Source organism: Ranitomeya variabilis, chromosome 6 (genome assembly GCF_051348905.1).
Source record: "Ranitomeya variabilis isolate aRanVar5 chromosome 6, aRanVar5.hap1, whole genome shotgun sequence".
Classification (NCBI taxonomy): domain Eukaryota; kingdom Metazoa; phylum Chordata; class Amphibia; order Anura; family Dendrobatidae; genus Ranitomeya; species Ranitomeya variabilis.
This window is the reverse complement of record NC_135237.1, coordinates 278616680-278630385: the sequence shown is the minus strand read 5'-3', so window position 1 is coordinate 278630385 and position 13706 is coordinate 278616680. Positions and strand designations below refer to the sequence as shown.

General features: G+C 42.6%; 1 protein-coding gene across 1 annotated transcript in view; it reads left to right on the top strand.

Annotated features, from left to right (window-relative positions):
* The window catches only part of GABBR2 (gamma-aminobutyric acid type B receptor subunit 2), a 1202616-nt gene that overhangs the window by 706574 nt on the left and 482336 nt on the right, over window positions 1–13706 (top strand). The window contains exon 8 of the mRNA XM_077269688.1: window positions 9620–9680. Within this exon, the coding sequence (XP_077125803.1) occupies window positions 9620–9680 (61 nt within the window). The remainder of the gene's footprint in view (window positions 1–9619; window positions 9681–13706) is intronic.

The following is a 13706-nucleotide window of genomic DNA, read 5'->3' as shown; positions in this document are numbered from 1 at the left end:
CAAATTGACACGTGTCAGATTTAAAAAAAGAGGCCTGGTTTTTAACGTACAAAGTGGCTATGTCATTAAGGGGTTAAAATGTACTTTTGTTTTTGGGAGAACCCCTTTAAGAACAATAGTACCTGAGCTTTAAATGGTGTATAAAGCCACTTCCTATTCTAATTTTGAAGCAGCTTTATGAATTGAAGTGTGGCAATGTACTGTACTTGGTAAAACTAGAAAAATATAAATGGCAAAAAAAACCAATAATAGTTAATGTGCTTAGTAATTCCTGAAATAATGCTTTCCAATGTGGTTGTTCAGCTTTGAGGCAACATTAGTATTGAACATTAATCAATAAAGCACACTATATGGTCATTGCAGCAGCTAATAGTTTAATTTTTAATGTAATCCTAGTGTAATGTAATTCCCTGAAAGCAATGAATATTTATTTGCAGCAGCAAAATTTGCGAATCTCAGATGTCATCTCAGTTTCTAGAATCCTTTGTAAACAACAAACATGTTATGAAGAGGGATAAGAAAGTCATCATCTCTTGTTCCTCACTTTGAATTATCCTGCTGTTACCTTTTTTTGTCACAAACAGTCCTCTGTAGCCCCCTATCGTCAGGACTAGTGTTGAGCGATACCGTCCGATACTTGAAAGTATCGGTATCGGAAAGTATCGGCCGATACCGGCAAAGTATCGGATCCAATCCGATACCGATACCCGATACCAATACAAGTCAATGGGACTCAAGTATCGGACGGTATTCCTGATGGTTCCCAGGGTCTGAAGGAGAGGAAACTCTCCTTCAGACCCTGGGATCCATATAAATGTGTAAAATAAAGAATTAAAATAAAAAATATTGCTATACTCACCTGTCCGACGCAGCCTGGACCTCAGCGAGGGAACCGGCAGCGTTGTTTGTTTAAAATTCGCGCTTTTACTTGGTTACGTGAAGTCCCGGCTTGTGATTGGTCAGGGCGGCCATGTTGCCGGGACGCGGACCAATCACAGCAAGCCGTGACGAAATTACGTCATGGCTTGCTGTGATTGGTCCGCGTCCCGGCAACATGGCCGCCATTAACCAATCACAAGCCGTGACGTCACGGGAGGCTGGACACACGCGCTTTTTAAAATACGCGCATGTCCAGCCTCCCGTGACGTCACGGCTTGTGATTGGTTAATGGCGGCCATGTTGCCGGGACGCGGACCAATCACAGCAAGCCGTGACGTAATTTCGTCACGGCTTGCTGTGATTGGTCCGCGTCCCGGCAACATGGCGCCGTGACCAATCATAAGCCGGGACGTCACTGGAGGCTGGACACGCGCGCTTTTTAAAATACGCGCATGTCCAGCCTCCCGTGACGTCACGGCTTGTGATTGGTTAATGGCGGCCATGTTGCCGGGACGCGGACCAATCACAGCAAGCCGTGATGTAATTTCGTCACGGCTTGCTGTGATTGGTCCGCGTCCCGGCAACATGGCCGCCCTGACCAATCACAAGCCGGGACTTTACGTAACCAAGTAAAAGCGCGAAATTTAAACAAACAACGCTGCCGGTTCCCTCGCTGAGGTCCAGGCTGCGTCGGAGAGGTGAGTATAGCAATATTTTTTATTTTAATTCTCTCTTTTACACATTATTACATTAATGTTGTTGCGATACCCGATACCCGATACCACAAAAGTATCGGATCTCGGTATCGGAATTCCGATACAGCAAATATCGGCCGATACCCGATACTTGCAGTATCGGAATGCTCAACACTAGTCAGGACAATTGCATGATTGGCCAGTGATTAATGGATGAGGCTAAGGCTGGTACTACTAATAGGCCAGTTATTGAAGAGCTAAACATGGAATCTAGTGTACAGTATACCCCGGTATGGTGACTGCTAACTTCACGATAACCCAAGAACTACTCACTGCCACCACAAGTCGTTTATAAAGGCCAACTGGATGCCTGCTTTCTGGTAGTGTATGGCTTCCAGAAGCATCTTTTACAGAACAAAAGGAATCGAACTTTTACATTTTATATTTTATCCAGAACAATAGGCAGTGTTAATAAAAAATATACAAAAGATGTTACAAAGAGGACAAAACAATACAGCATATACCGCTGCATAAAAATCAATGGATTAACAGAGAAACTTACCTCGCTGATCATAGACATGACTCAGCTAGCGGATGGAAGCAATCCGATTTAAATATCTGGTTACCATGGATCAAGCATACACTGAGATGTATCTTCCTTAGCATTGAAAATGGATCATAATTTGCCTAAAACCTAAGTTACACCCACACATCTCTCCTTGATGGCTCACAACAGGACTGGTCATGGGATGTGGCTTCAGTGTTTGAAAATTATGATGTTCCCAACATCCACAATATCTTCACTTCTGACAATTGCAGGAGTTTGTTATCGCTGTCATATTTTTTATATTTTACCTTTTCCTAGGAAACATGGCATGGCTATTGTCTTTCTGGCCAATATTGATTTGGAGCTTATAGTCATGTGTCACAGTTATGAAAAATATGCATATTCTTCCCCGATTAGTCCTGAAATTGAAGATGTACAGTATAGACCAAAAGTTTGGACACACCTTCTCATTTAAAGATTTTTCTGTATTTTCATGACTATGAAAATTGTACATCAAAACTATGAATTAACACATCTGGAATTATATACTTAACTAAAAAGTGTGAAACAACAGAAAATATATCTTATATTCTAGGTTCTTCAAAGTAGCCACCTTTTGCTTTGATGACTGCTTTGCACACTCTTGGCATTCTCTTGATGAGATTCAAGAGGTAGTCACCGGAAATGGTTTTCACTTCACAGGTGTGCCCTGTCAGGTTTAATAAGTGGGATTTCTTGCCTTATAAATGGGGTTGGGACCATCAGTTGTGTTGAGCAGGAGTCTGGTGGATACACAGCTGATAGTCCTACTGAATAGACTGTTAGAATTTGTATTATGGCAAGAAAAAAGCAGCTAAGTAAAGAAAAATGAGTGGCCATCATTACTTCATTACTAGAAATAAAGGTCAGTCTGAAAAATTGGGAAAACTTTGAAATTGTCCCCAAGTGCAGTTGCAAATCCATCAAACGCTACAAAGAAACTGGCTCACATGAGGACCGCCCCAGGAAAGGAAGACCAAGAGTCACCTCTGCTTCTGAGGATAAGTTTATCTGAGTCACCAGCCTCAGAAATCGCAGGTTAACAGCTGCGCAGATTAGAGACCAGGTCAATGCCACACAGAGTTCTAGCAGCAGACACATCTCTACAACAACTGTTAAGAGGAGACTTTGTGCAGCAGGCCTTCATGGTAAAATAGCTGCTAGGAAACCACTGCTAAGGACAGGCAACAAGCAGAAGAGACTTGTTTGGGCTAAAGAACACAAGGAATGGACATTACACCAGTGGAAATCTGTGCTTTGGTCTGATGAGTCCAAATTTGAGATCTTTGGTTCCAACCACTGTGTCTTTGTGCGACGCAGAAAACGTGAACAGATGGACTCTACATGCCTGGTTCCCACCGTGAAGCATGGAGGAGGAGGTGTGATGGTGTGGGGGTGCTTTTCTGCTGACACTGTTGGGGATTTATTCAAAATTGAAGGCATACTGAACCAGCATGGCTACCACAGCATCTTGCAGCGGCATGCTATTCCATCCGGTTTGCATTTAGTTGGACCATCATTTATTTTTCAACAGGACAATGATCACAAACACACCTCCAGTCTGTGTAAGGGCTATTTGACCTAGAAGTAGAGTGATGGGGTGCTAAGCCAGATGACCTGGCCTCCACAGTCACCAGACCTGAACCCAATTGAGATGGTTTGGGGTGAGCTGGACCGCAGAGTGAGGGCAAAAGGGCCAACAAGTGCTAAGCATCTCTGGGAACTCCTTCAAGATTGATGGATGACCATTTCCAGTGACTACCTTTTGAAGCCCATCAAGAGAATGCCAAGAGTGTGCAAAGCAGTTATCAAAGCAAAAGGTGGCTACTTTGAAGAACCTAGAATATAAGACATATTTTCTGTTGTTTCACACTTTTTTGTAAAGTATATAATTCCACATGTGTTAATTCATAGTTTTGATGCCTTCAGTGTGAATTTACAATTTTCATAGTAATGAAAATACAGAAAAATCTTTAAATGAGAAGGTGTGTCCAAACTTTTGGTCTGTACTGTATGTCCCATCAATATTGGATCTATATTAACCCCAATATTCATAACTTTCCAACAGGGCTCTAATGTCAAGTTGCAAATGTATGGTTCCCTTTAAATGTGTTCGATTTCCTCTTTCCTGCTTCTCTTCTTCTCCAATCTATCTCATAACCCTCATGACATCCTGCTTTGCCCTGCAGGGGTCCTCTGCTTCAAAGGGATTTTAAATGGTCAGCTCTTCCTATCTTAATTAGTTTCCTCACTAGCTATACATAGTTTATGCTTTTCCCATATTTTAAACTGTAATTCTGCTTCAAGGAGTGTAGGCTCTTGTCCCTTTACAGAGATTCTGTGTGAGAGAGGAGGGGGGTAAATGCCCCCGCGCACATCACAAATATCATCATTTGGCTATTTCACCCACTTACTTAAAGGAATTCTCCAGTTTCAAGAAAGTGGATTATAAATTCTCTAAAATACCTAAAACATCAAATGGATTGGGCACTCACTTTTCCCAGATTCACCGTGGCTCTGGCCTTGGAGATTTGATTTCAGTGGTGATGTCATGACAGCATCTTATATCACCGCTGTAGCTACTCACTGAGTTAAGTGTTTCCGCCACAGTAGATTGCATGAGCTCCTAAAGTCAGTGATTGGCTACAGTGGTGTTACGTGCTTTTGATCTGACTTCAACGTTGAAGCCAAAAAAAACAAGAATCAAAAAGTAGCAGGGAGCCAGTACTGGAATTGAGTACCCATTCTCTTTATTATTTTATGAATTTTAAAGCATTGGAGGCCCTCTTTTATGAAAGTTAAAACCCTTTAAGTAACAAAGATCATACACAATCACACAAAACTGGACCTAAAAAGATTAACTAAGAAATGCTTTGATAATATCCACAATGCACATTCAAATTGTGAGAAATTAAAGCTAGCACACAGCTACAGTTCTGTCTCCACTATATGTACAGTATATACTATTTATATACACAGATCAACAATAACATTAAAGGGGTATTTTCAAGTTGTCTCTTGACCAGATAAGATCAGTGCAGTTTCCTTACTTCCTGGTTTAAAGCAGGGAAGGCTCTCCTCCTTGAGTGACAGCTACAGTTAGGTCCATATATTTTTGGACAGAGGCAACATTTTTCTAATTTTGGTTATAGACATTACCACAATGAATTTTAAATAAAACAATTCAGATGCAGTTGAAGTTCAGACTTTCAGCTTTCATTTGAGGGTATCCAAATTAAAATTGGATGAAGGGTTTAGGAGTTTCAGCTCCTTAACATGTGCCACCCTGTTTTTAAAGGGACCAAAAGTAATTGGATAGATTCAATAATTTTAAATAAAATGTTCATTTTTAGTACTTGGTTGAAAACCCTTTGTTGGCAATGACTGCCTGAAGTCTTGAACTTATGGACATCACCAGACGTTGTGTTTCCTCCTTTTTGATGCTCTGCCAGGCCTTCACTGCGGTGTTTTCAGTTGCTGTTTGTTTGTGGGCCTTTCTGTCTGAAGTTTAGTCTTTAACAAGTGAAATGCATGCTCACTTGGGTTGAGATCAGGTGACTGACTTGGCCATTCAAGAATATTCCACTTCTTTGCTTTAATAAACTCCAGGGTTGCTCAGGCTTTATGTTTTAGGTCATTGTCCATCTGTAGTATGAAACGACGACCAATCAGTTTGGCTGCATTTGGCTGGATCTGAGCACACAGTATGGCTGTGAATACCTCAGAATTCATTCGGCTACTTTTGTCCTGTGTCACATCATCAATAAACACTAGTGACTAGTGTTGAGCATTCCGATACTGCAAGTATCGGGTATCGGCCGATACTTGCTGTATCGGAATTTCCGATACCGAGATCCGATATTTTTGTGATATCGGGTATCGGGTATCGCAACAACATTAATGTAATAATGTGTAAAAAAGAGAATTAAAATAAAAAATATCGCTATACTCACCTGTCCGACGCAGCCGGGACCTCAGCGAGGGAACCGGCAGCGTTGTTTGTTTAAATTTCGCGCTTTTACTTGGTTACGTGAAGTCCCGGCTTGTGATTGGTCAGGGCGGCCATGTTGCCGGGACGCGGACCAATCACAGCAAGCCGTGACGAAATTACGTCACGGCTTGCTGTGATTGGTCCGCGTCCCGGCAACATGGCCGCCATTAACCAATCACAAGCCGGGACGTCACGGGAGGCTGGACATGCGCGTATTTTGAAAAGCGCGCGTGTCCAGCCTCCAGTGACGTCCCGGCAACATGGCCGCCATTAACCAATCACAAGCCGGGACGTCACGGGAGGCTGGACATGCGCGTATTTTGAAAAGCGCGCGTGTCCAGCCTCCCGTGACGTCACGGCTTGTGATTGGTTAATGGCGGCCATGTTGCCGGGACGCGGACCAATCACAGCAAGCCGTGACGTAATTTCGTCACGGCTTGCTGTGATTGGTCCGCGTCCCGGCAACATGGCGCTGTGACCAATCATAAGCCGGGACGTCACTGGAGGCTGGACACGCGCGCTTTTCAAAATACGCGCATGTCCAGCCTCCCGTGACGTCACGGCTTGTGATTGGTTAATGGCGGCCATGTTGCCGGGACTCGGACCAATCACAGCAAGCCGTGACGTAATTTCGTCACGGCTTGCTGTGATTGGTCCGCGTCCCGGCAACATGGCCGCCCTGACCAATCACAAGCCGGGACCTCACGTAACCAAGTAAAAGCGCGAATTTTAAACAAACAACGCTGCCGGTTCCCTCGCTGAGGTCCCGGCTGCGTCGGACAGGTGAGTATAGCAATATTTTTTATTTTAATTCTTTCTTTTACACATTAATATGGTTCCCAGGGCCTGAAGGAGAGTTTCCTCTCCTTCAGACCCTGGGAACCATCAGGAATACCGTCCGATACCTGAGTCCCATTGACTTGTATTGGTATCGGGTATCGGTATCGGATTGGATCCGATACTTTGCCGGTATCGGCCGATACTTTCCGATACCGATACTTTCAAGTATCGGACGGTATCGCTCAACACTATTTGCGAGATAAACGTCCGTGTCTCGCATGTGAAAACCAAGCTCTGGCGCTGGCACTTGGGAGCGGAGCGTGCAGCTCCATGTGTTGCTATGTGGCCACACTCTCCGCTCTGGAGTGCCGGCGCCAGAGCTTGGTTTTCACATGTGAGACACGGACGTTTATCTCACAAATTGAAAAGAGCCCTAAGTGTAATTTCACACAGGGTGTTTTTGCTGCGTTTTTTTGCTGCTTTTTATGCTAATTTTCAGCTGCTTTTTACTGTACCAGCAAAGCTTATGAAATTTCAGAAATCTCATGCACACACATTGGGTTTTTGTGTGGTCAGTATTTTGTGCTTTGCAGCATTTTTTTTTACATAGGCATGTCACTTCTTTCAGGGTTTTTTCAGCGTTTTTCACCCATTGACTTGAATGGGTTGTGAAAAATGCTGCAAATATGCTAGGTTGACTTTTCTTGCAGCGTATTTTCTGTAGAAAAGTCAAGGAGAGCTGATGTGACGTCACATTCGGCTCTGCTACATCTAGATGGCAGGCTGCATGATGCGTTCATGCAGTCTGTCATCCAGCAGCACTTGAATGGGGAGGTCCTACATTAGTGTTTGACACACTGTCATATGCATGACAGCGTGGCAAATTGTTATGGACAGGTAATTTAGGAGCGACATGCGACTAGCTCTGAGCAGGTGGTAACTATACAGACCGCAGTTCCTGATCTTAACACAACACTAGCAGTAGCCGTGGGATGTTCCTGTCACTCCCTGGACACCTCGTCACAGCCGGAGAACTAGCTACCCCTAAAGGTAGAAACAGGAAAGCTATCTTGCCTCAGAGAAAATCCCCAAAGGATAGGACAGCCCCCCACAAATAATGACTGTGAGAGGAGAAGGAAATGACATACGTAGTATGAAACAAGATTTAGCAAAGGAGGCCACTTCTAGCTAGATAGATAGTACAGGAAAGAACACTGTGCGGTCAGTAATAAAAACTAGAAAAAGTCCACCGCAGAGATATGCAAAAATCTCCACACCTGACTAAAGGTGTGGAGGGAAAAAACAGCAGCCCAGAGCTTCAAGCTTAGCTGAATAGATCCATACTGATTAGCTGGACAAATGAGCAAAACATAGAATGTGCTGAACAATAAAGTCCACAACAAGAGGACTGCAAAAGGACAAGCAAGGACTTATCTTTGCTGAACTGGACAGAGTGTCAGGGAAATCCAAAAGAGCAGTGACTCCAAGCAGGAACAATTGGCAACTGGCATTGATTGAGGGATAAGGCCAGACTAAAATAGCCGAGCCAGAAAGACGATCAGTGGAAGCTGCTGCTGATGCTAAATCCAAGAAGCAGCTATACCACTCAAAACCACAGGAGGGAGCCCAAGAGCAGAATTCACAAAAGTGCTACTTACAACCACCGGAGGGAGCCCAAGAGCGGAATTCACAACAGCAAATACCGCTTCTGATCGGTGGGGAAATCCTCCCCGCCAGTGAGAGAACCGCGGCTCCCTGCTGTCAGAAACCATCAGCAGTGCTCAGCTGTGATCAGAGGTGTAAACTCACCTCCGATCACTTGTGTCAGATGATGGGACTACTGCTCCCATCATCTGACACCTACAGCCACTAATTACAGTGAGAGCAGGAGCGGCGGATGGGAGTTTTCATCTGCTGCTCCTGCGCTATAAATAAATAATAAAAAAAAAAACCCTGCATGGGTTCCCCCCCATAATATTGATAACCAGCCAGACAAAACTCACAGCTGGGGCCTGCAACCCCCAGCTGTCAGCTTCAGCAAGGCTAGTTATCAAGAATAGAGGAGTCCTCACACTTTTTAAAAAAAAATATTTTAATAAATAATTAAAAAAACGGCATGGGTCCCCCCATTTTTGACAACCAGCCTTGCTAAAGCTCACAGCTTTATTTAATTTAACAACTTGCGAACACCCCTTTTTAGCCACTGACAGGTAATATAGCAAACTAAGATTATTTCATTACAATATTACTGTCAAGGAGGGAGATATATTAAGCAGCAAGTGATCAGTCAGTTTTTGAAGTTGATTTGTTTAACCAGGAAACATGTTCAAACATACGAAATGCTGTTCAGGATTTAATATAATGTTGCAGACCAAGAACACCACTTTATGGTAATGGTATACCTTAATGTCAGTGTCTTCTTTACACAGGAAAACGTATGCAAAAATTGTTCAAGAATTCTTCAAGGTATTGACGTTGCCCAAAAATGTTGCAAATATCATTACAACCAAGTGTCACAACTTATAGGATACCATTAAAGTCTTTGGCAAGAAATCACAGGACAGATGTACATAGTAGAAAACATTCTTCAGCTGTTATGTTAAAATTAGAAACTTAAAATGTCATTCAATATAAATCAGAATTTATTCTTTCTTTTTTTATTCTCTCATAATTCTCTTTTCTTCCCAGGGGCAAGTTGTGTTTCGAAATGGAGAAAGAATGGGTACAATCAAATTCACTCAGTTTCAAGGTAAGATATGCTTTGTTACACATGATGTGTAAGCAGATGTAATATGTTAAACTTTTGGAAATTTTTCCTTACAAATCCAATGGTCTAGAAAGCAAATTTTGTCATTGGTTTAGTGCACATATGCTGCAAAATAAGTGAAGATGATCACTGCATTAAAGGGGTGGTCCAAAGGCAAAGTAGCTTTCATTATAAATCCCAATCTTATTTAGTGCCATAATCTTAGCTACTTTCTAATATACTTGAATTAAAAGTTTGCTATCCTTCCCTAACTACATTATCTAACTGTTTTTCTCTTTTTCCCCTATTTCATTATTAATGATTAGTGTTGAGCATTCCGATGCTGCAAGTATCGGGTATCGGCCGATACTTGCTGTATCGGAATTCCGATACCGGGATTCCGATACTCTTGTGGTATCGGGTATCGGGTATCGGAACAACATTAATGTTAAAATGTGTAAAATAGAGAATTAAAATAAAAAATATCGCTATACTCACCTGTCCGACGCAGCCGGGACCTCAGCGCAGGAACCGGCAGCGTTGTTTGTTTAAAATTCCCGCTTTTACATGGTTACGCGAAGTCCCGGCTTGTGATTGGTCAGGGCGGCCATGTTGCCGGGCCGCGGACCAATCACAGCAAGCCGTGACGAAAATACGTCACGGCTTGCTGTGATTGGTCCGCGTCCCGGCAACATGGCCGCCATTAACCAATCACAAGCCGTGACGTCACGGGAGGCTGGAAACGCGCTCATTTTAAAAAGGGCGCGTGTCCAGCCTCCCGTGACGTCACGGCTTGTGATTGGTTGCGTCGCGGTCAACCAATCACAAGCCGGGAGGCTGGACACGCGCCCATTTCAAAATGAGCGCGTCCAGCCTCCCGGCTTGTGATTGGTTGATCGCGGCGCAACCAATCACAAGCCGTGACGTCACGGGAGGCTGGACACGCGCCCATTTCAAAATGAGCGCGTCCAGCCTCCCGGCTTGTGATTGGTTGATCGCGGCGCAACCAATCACAAGCCGTGACGTCACGGGAGGCTGGACACGCGCCCATTTTAAAATGAGCGCGTGTCCAGCCTCCCGTGACGTCCCGGCTTGTGATTGGTCAGGGCGGCCATATTGCCGGGACGCGGACCAATCACAGCAAGCCGTGACGTAATTTCGTCACGGCTTGCTGTGATTGGTCCGCGTCCCGGCAACATGGCCGACCTGACCAATCACAAGCCGGGAATTCACGTAACCAAGTAATAGCGCGATTTTTAAACAAACAACGCTGCCGGTTCCCTCGCTGAAGTCCCGGCTGCGTCGGACAGGTGAGTATAGCGATATTTTTTATTTTAATTCTTTCTTTTACACATTTATATGGTTCCCAGGGCCTGAAGGAGAGTTTCCTCTCCTTCAGACCCTGGGAACCATCAGGAATACCGTCCGATACTTGAGTCCCATTGACTTGTATTGGTATCGGGTATCGGTATCGGATTGGATTCCGATACTGTGACGGTATCGGCCGATACTTTCCGATACCGATACTTTCAAGTATCGGACGGTATCGCTCAACACTATTAATGATGCTTTGTTTAAGAATCCTAATGCATGCTGGGATACTCAAACGAAGTGTCATAAGGGATCAGGGGCTGAGGTCACTGCCTCAGTCTATACCCCCTCCCTGAAATGAAGTGTCATCAGTGATACTCATTTCAAAGGCTGGACTAGTACTAGTCCTAATAAATAGCTTGCAGAGACTGCCTCAGTCCACGTCCCTTCGCTGAATGAAACGTCATCAGTGACGCTTGTTTCAGGGGCAAATGGAAATAAAAATGTTATAGCTGAAAATATCAACTTGTTCCACAAAAAATAAGCTACCATGCAGTTCCATCAGCAAAAAAATTGAAAAGCTTTAGCTCTCATAATGTAGCAATGTAAAAACAATACTTTTTTCTATAAAATAGTTTTTTTGGGGGAAAATTGGCAAAACATAATAAAATTTATATATCATATTTTTTGGATTATAAGACGCACTTGTTTTCCCTAAATATTTTGGGGGAAATGGGGGTGCGTCTTATAATAAGGATGTACTTTACCAGTACCGTAGCTACAGTCTGGGATTAGGGGATTTCCGGCGCTGCTGCGGGTGCCAGCGGTGCTGCAGGGTACCCAGCACTGCACCACTGGGCACCCGCAGCAGCGTCAAACACCCCTGCAGCATCGGACACCTGCAGCAGCGAACCACACATTGGAACACTCCCTCATCCCAGCCTGCGGCCTGGAGCATCACCCCACTCCTGCCTCCTCCAACAGGGATCCTGGGACCCCGCTTCACCACAGCCACCACCCCCGGTAAGCACCATCATTTTGATTAAAAAATGTTTTCCTATTTTTCTCCTCAAAATTTGGGGTGCTTCTTATAATCCGGAGTGTTTTATAATCTGAAAAATATGGTACATGTAGTATCACTGTAATCGTATTTACCCGAAGAATAAAGCCATTTAATCACTTTTACCATATGGTGAACAGTATTTTAAAAAAATCCTAAAAAACAAAACAATTCCTGAATTCCTGATTTTTGTTCATTTTGCCTCCCAAAAATTGGAATAGAAAGCGTCATGTGCTCGAAAATGGTACTAATATAATTGTCAACTCAACCGCAAACAAGGAACACTAACACAACTCTGTTGGCAGAAATATAGAAAAATTATAGCTGTCAAAATATAGCTATGCAAAAACTTGTTTTTGAAAGAAAAACATTTTTAGCGTGTGATAGCAGCCAAACATAAAATAAGATATAAATCTGGTATCTGATAATCGCATCAACTTAAAGAATAAAGTCATCTAATTACTTATACCACACAAAAAAATGGTCTAAAAAATGAAAGAAACAATTATTACCCTGCTGTTGATTTGTTCATTCTGCCTCACAAAGATCATACATTTACACTTCTCTCTATGCTGAGCACTTACACCTATAGCTGTATGAATTCAGATTTGCTTTATTAGCTTTATACTTTATTCTTGGTAAATGTAGCAAAACAGCGATTTCACCACTATTTTTCATGTTTTAAATGACATCACCATAATATGTGTAGTTTTTTTATATTTTACTACTCTTTCACAATCAATTTAGTTTAATAGTATACTGGAATGACAACACTAAAATCTTTGCAGATGTTAATCATATCGCACACTTAATATACGACATTAATGCCATTGTCAAGCGCAAGCTGAGGGGTGCACTTCAGCTAACGCTCTCTTTTTCAGCTGTTTAACATTCAGTTTGTACATGGCATGCACCTGTCCAGGCTGTGTGACCTAGTTATGAGTTAAAATTGAGTTAGACATAAAACTTGACATTACATCAGTGTCAGGCTACCTCAGTTTCAGAATTATCCATTCAGTTCATGACAAATGTCTTTAGTACTTATTAGAGTACCCTTTGGCTGAATAGCTGAATACCAGCTTCAGGCAGTGTTCCTGAGGAATTTTAACCTATTCCTCATAGGTATTTGTCTCTAGTTCTCAAATGTTTTAAGATGTTGAGAGATTAATCCAAAAAGTTGAGAAGAGATACTTGCCTTGCACAAATCATGAAAAGTAAACAAAAAGGTAGCAAAGGCATTGACTATTCCTAGATAAAGAGTTGGATTCCAAGTTTACAAGTTCAGAGTTAAAGTGTAGCCTTCATTTTAATTTTTATTTGATAAATAAATAGTACATATGAAAGAAAGCAAATTTATAACATATCTTATCAGAGAAATCTGCTTCATTCTCTGTCAGTACTAATAATTCATTTTCAAAATTCTCAATTTATGGGTATGCAAATTGCCTCTTCAGAGAAAAAGAGGACTTGAACTCTATAGCCAACAGGTGGTGCTATAGAGTTCAAGTCCTCTTTCTCTCTGAAGAGGCAATTTGCACAATTAAACTGGGAATTTAAAAATGAAACATTAGGCCTAATGGAGAAAGAAGCAGATTTCTCTGATAAAATACATTGCAAAGTTTCTTATTTCCTTGTGTACTATTGATATATGAAATAAA